This window comes from Cucurbita maxima, unplaced genomic scaffold (assembly GCF_002738345.1).
Source record: "Cucurbita maxima cultivar Rimu unplaced genomic scaffold, Cmax_1.0 Cma_Scf00014, whole genome shotgun sequence".
Lineage (NCBI taxonomy): Eukaryota > Viridiplantae > Streptophyta > Magnoliopsida > Cucurbitales > Cucurbitaceae > Cucurbita > Cucurbita maxima.
Window position 1 is genome coordinate 432,759 of NW_019272030.1, and position 6,000 is coordinate 438,758.

Below are 6,000 nucleotides of genomic sequence, written 5' to 3' on the forward strand. Positions count from 1 at the left end.
CATGTTCACATCTCAATTCTAGAGTAGATTGTCCATTTATTTTTATTTTTATTTTTTTAATTATTTTAAAAAAATCTATTTATGTACCGTATATCTTATATTAATAACTAAAATCTCATAAAATTTAGATATCAAATATTTTTACGAGCCACCATGCATGACCAACAACATTGTTTGGGTTGAGTTTACTGGATGAATCCAAATTTTTAGTTTCTACATAGCTACCGTAATCTTGAAAACCACCGGCCAGTCAGAGACAAGCGGGCAAGGATATTCTGAACCGCATATTCTTACCCACACAGAAGGTACACATCACAAACAAAACCCTAAGGCCCACCACCATTGGCAAATCGCACAAATTTGGACTCTAACCTCCCCCCACTCACTTCAGAAATCCCAGAAACAGCCACTCAAACTACGACGCGTGTCACCGTCCTAATGGCGCAACCGTCACCCATCTTCCCACCACAAAATGGCACGCCCATTTTTCATGCTGACCGTGTGACCAATTAGTGGATTTAATAAACCAAACTAAAAAATAAATAAAATAAATACTTCCTTGTCGTTTCAGATTGAATTTCTTACTCTCCCAAGCTGACTCAGCAGTCCCAATCTTTTTGTTTCCATCCACCTATTGGTGACGTGGATTAAAATAAATATTCCAACTCCCCAATCAGGACCCGCCACGTCCCCATTCAAATCTTACATTTATCTTTCATATTCGCCCTTTATAAACTCCGCCTATCCCTGCGTATGTTCTACTTCCCCTCTACTAAATCTGTTTGGCACCCCAGAAAAATTACTCTGTTTTTCTTTTTCTCTTCCAGTAATCAAGAACAATGGAAGTTCCTGTGCTGAACAGGATTGCTGAATTAGGCTCAGATCTGGGCTTGCTTCGAATTTTCACTTCCTTTTCCCCATCCCCACATTTTTGGAAATGGGGTGCTGTTCTTATAACTTTGTTGGCCACTTTTAGTGGCATAATCAATCGGCTCAAGATTTTAATCATTGTCATTCGTCGGAGAAGTCGAACCACTCCCATTTCCGAACCTCTCTCCCGATCTCTCCACGGCGGGGAGACCGCTGGTTTAGTTTCGGAGAATCTCAGATCTTCCCTGCTTTCAAGCTTGGAATCGGCAAATGAGAAAGAGGCGGACCGGGAACCGGACGACGGGTCGGATTTTCGAGTCAAAGGGACGGCTCGTTGTTCTCGTCTCCGGCGACGGTACGGCGGCGGAAGCGATGGAGATTCGGTTCCGTGGTCGTGGCCGTGTTTTGGGTCGGAACGGAGCGTAGTGAGGCAATGGGTTGATGTGAAATTTAAATGCGAGTTTGAGAAGTTAAGTGGGAGTGTGATTTCGTTGTACGATGAGAATGAAGAGGCGGAGATCTGCTCCATTCTTAGCGACGGAGCTCCGTTGCAAGTGGCGGCTTTATCGCCGGGGAGAATGGTGGTGGCCGCCGGAGAGAGCGTCTCGTCGAACGTGTCACTTAAGCTTTGGGATACGCGTTGCCGGAGCCGGACGTCAGTGCTGGCGGCTGAGTGGAATTCGCCGTCGGGAAAGGTCGTCGATGTCTATTCTGATGATGTAGACAAAATCTATCTTATAGATAACGGAGGCGACAGAATAGTGGTCGGCGATGTTAGAAAAGTTAGGTCAGTGTCGGAGAATTCATCAGCGGTCGACAACGGCGGCTGGTGGGAGTCGGAACATAGACGCCGTTTATAGTTTCGTGAGAGAAATTGGCGGTTAGGAGGGTAAGTGAGACGATAGCTCGATTGGCACTTTTGTAGATATTAAATTTGTTTAATGCAATAAAAATTTTGATTTTAGTTTCGCTCCAACACATGATTGAGGTGATTGTTGTGAATATAATGATAATGTTTTTTTTTTTTTTTCATTAAAAAAAGCCATATAAGAGTTCAAACAAAACCATTCATAAAATTAAATTACTTAAAAGTAGATTAGCTAGCATGTTCAAAAACATTAAAACTCAATGAGTTTGAAAACTAATATTTTGTAGTTCAAATTCTTTTTTCCTCACGAACGGTTCCGAACCACCACTAGTGTCTTCCCTACTATTCTCCTATCTTAGAACGGGATTGTGGAATCCAGTGAGTGACTAAACTTTATAGGAATTTAATAAATGTAAAGAGAGAGTTTTGAGAGATTTTCTCAAAGTTTTTCAACCCCACTTTCCATCTACCTTGATCACATCATTTATAGAGTCATATTTGGTATGTTCATGCAAATTTGAGATTACCAAATTTTGACACTCAAAATTCCACACAAATTTATGGGATTACGTGGCAAACCTTCAATCTTGGTTAAACCATATATTGACACTCAATATTCCACTAACTCAAACATGTGTTTTTCCATTAGGTGAAGTCAACATTTTGACTTTCTTTATTTTAATTCAACAATTAATTTCAAATCAAAATAATATTAAATAATTAATTAAACAATTTAATTAATATTTAACATTTCAATTGGAGCCCTATATTCATTGATTATGAATTTCTATTCATAATTAAAATATTTAAATCTTATTTAAATATCTTCAATTCTCTCTTTTTGTTTAATTCATAATTAAAATAAAATGCCGTTAAATATATCGTATATATTTAGCATATATTCTCTAATTTGAATTCGAACACTTCGAACTCACTCGTCACACTGTTCTAAGGTTTAGTCTAATATGAGCTAGCAGAGGGACCTAATGGACCTACAGATCATGGGCTCCAACGATCCGAGATTAACCGGCTAAACTCATTAACCTTGTTAACTAACATTCATTAACTACTATGACACTCTACTATAGCCTAGTAGTTGCACTCCCCTCACTATAGATATATTTATGTCCATTTGATATAACCATAATTAGTAAGTCAATCCTTTACAGGTTGTTCGTAACTAGAGCTGGGTCAATTTATCGTTTTACCACTAAAGTTACTTTTTGTTCCTTGAGTCCCACTGATCCTCTAATGAACAATTAGTTTGTGGTCCAACCACTAAGCCGAATCCCTCTTGGGCCAATGAGAGAGTGAGACCCTTTGTTCAAGACTTGGAGTCAGTACTTAAGGTAACAACCTCGCTACTATCCCTAAAAGCGGGTAGGAGTGAATTTCATCTTAAATTCTATGTGTCCCCAGCTATTCACCCAATCTTACCCCTAAAATGGGAGGCTTATTGAGTCGGCGAACTCAGGGCACTCTCACCCATGCAAATCTAAGGATAATTTCGAATAAACAGAAGTTTATAGTTAGCTCAGGATTAAGATCGAGTTACCTAGGTCATCGAATGAAAAAATCAATCTCAACAGTAAACGACAATATAAAGTAAGAGTGGTTTTTTTCATGGTCTGATCTTATGCAATACTCATTACATAGGACGCCCCCACTCACATGTCTCCACATGTACAATTTAGTGATCACATTGTTTATATCATATACAAAAGTGGGCCGCATCCATTGTGTTAAGGATATTTAGTAATAAATTATAGTTTACCATATATATTATATTTGATATTTTATTATAAGGCAAATATCTAATATTTGCCTTATTATCATAGGTATCTTTCCATTTATTGTTATTTCCATTTATTACTATTTCTATATCCTTGTAATTCATTTGATTATAAATAAAATAACTTTCACACCATTTAGATGTGGTGGATTAATCAAACATTCACACATTGCGTCCCCAGAATAAGGTACTCAACCTTATCTCTATACTATAGATCATTTTGACTATATACTTGAACTTGATCTACTCTTATGTCTCTACATATAGTTCAAGTAATCATATTATAGCTAAAGTGTTCTTAGTTTATTGGATTTAGATTAATGATCGTAATATTCACTTTATTCAATAACAATCTTTACTGAATAAAAATCAATAATAACTTTATTGAAAACCGAATATGTTTTTGTTTACAAACTATGAGTTTTAGAACATAAACTTTTCCCTATAACAAATTTTGATGATTTTTGATGTCGTAAATGCACCTCAAAGAAATCTAAAACTTCTATAATTGAGTCGTGGGCTTATTTGGATGAGAAGATATTCGAAAACACGAAAACTGAAAGGTATAGTTTTAGTTTTTCCACAACTTTGATTGACCATACATTCCTCGATTCTCCATTGTATTCTTGGATTGTAAATCTACAAGTTTGTTGAACGAAGTAACTTGAAACAAGTAACTAAACATCTAAAACGAAAGAACAACAATGACGATGATGACATGGACGATATGATACGATGGCGTCATCGACGATGTCAAATGGCAACATGCAGCAACAATGACGCAACCTTGAAAGTATGGTCAATGGCTAGCAGTCAAAGTCAATGGTTAGTTTTGACATCCTCCTCCTTTTAATGATTTTTAAGCCTCTCCTAGTTTATTCTTTGATTTGTTTTCACCTGTTTTATTCTCAATTAATTTAATACATATTTGATGAATTTTGAGAAATTTAGATTTTTGACAAGTTCGATGGACATGGTAAATTTGGCGACCATGTAAGTAATCATTTAAATCGTTTTTAGCAAGAAATACTCGTAGAAATCAATTAAAACTCGGGCATATGGACTGTTAATATGATTTATGAATGAATTGAGTACGAAAATAGATAGTAGAGCCTGAAATTATGAATTTTGATCGGTTTAGCTAGAACGCACGTTATATAACTTCTCCTATATATAATTTGCCTTTGATTAATTTAATGTTTTGATAGGACTATGACATACTATGATTTACCGTGCATGTAGTTTGTATTGATATGTATGATTTTGTAATTTAATACCATTTATACCCCTAGAAGCATATTACGAAGTTGGAATACCTCCTTATGCCCTAATTTATTTTATGGACTAGATGTTGTGTGTCCTAGAAAATATGTATGACTTATTAGTGAGCCTTAACCTATGTGTTTATGTTTCCTGGGTCCTTGAGCCTCGTTTAGGATCAAATATGATGACATGAATCAACTAAGTCTATATCGGTATGTAGGGATGGTTGAATGCTGTCACCCAATCTAAAGCTCTAAAGTCATTTTTTTATTTTCCTTTTTCTTTTATTACTGTTATTTTGTTTCTTTTTATTATTTCTCTCAGCTTCTTTCCAAATTTTTATTCTGGTTTTCTTTTCCTTTTATTTCCTTTTGTTAATTTGTTTTCAATATATATATATATATTGTAACTTCTTTTATTCAGTTATTTGTGGTATCATAATTTGTTATTTTATTTATTTTTTAAAAAATATTTTTAACTATTAATCATTTTCTTCCAATATATAAATGAGGCAGAAATGGATAATAAGTTAAAATAAGTAAATTATATTTGATTTTTGAAATATAATATATATATATATATATATATATATATATATATATACTTAATTATTTTTTTAGTTTATTACTTTAATAATTATTTATGGGTAAAAGATTATATAATTTTATTAAATTCATTTATTAAAAGAAAATTATTAAAATGAATGGTTGTATAAGGCATATTATTTATAATATATTTTTAATGAATAAAAAATAAATTAGTTAAAAGTTTTTTTTTTATTGGTTTTGTTAATAAAAATAGAATAACCAACCACAATTGATCATTTAAAATTAGTAATAAAATTGGTTGAAAATAACGGTAGGAACAAATATAAATATTATTTATTTACATATCTAATTTCTAAACCTCTTAAACAAAACTTTCAATTAAACTTTTTTTTATGTGTAAAGTATATAATATTTGAAAAGAAATAATAATAAAAAAAAAAGGCATGATTTAAAAATTAAGACGCACTACCATGTCCACTCATTTGATTCGGGTAACCCGATGACCCGAAGTAATACAATTTTGACATGTGTCCAGAGGCAAGTGGAAAAGTGGGCCCAACCGCAGTGGATTGGAGGCTGCCAGAAACAGGATAAGACTCAAAAATGGTCCTAAGAAAAAAAAAAAAAAAAAAAAAAAAAAAAAAAAAAAAAAAAAAAAA

General features: G+C 33.8%; 1 protein-coding gene across 1 annotated transcript; it reads left to right on the top strand.

The window, feature by feature from the left end:
- Window positions 1-839: 839 nt before the first annotated feature.
- On the top strand, window positions 840-1,730 carry LOC111489361. Its single transcript, XM_023137550.1, has one exon. It carries the CDS (start codon window positions 840-842, stop codon window positions 1,728-1,730), a length of 891 nt encoding a protein of 296 aa, XP_022993318.1.
- The last annotated feature ends 4,270 nt before the right edge of the window (window positions 1,731-6,000 follow it).

Bases quoted from the DNA above. Each gene is read 5' to 3' on its own strand.
- LOC111489361 (XM_023137550.1), top strand. From the start codon at position 840: ATGGAAGTTCCTGTGCTGAACAGGATTGCTGAATTAGGCTCAGATCTG.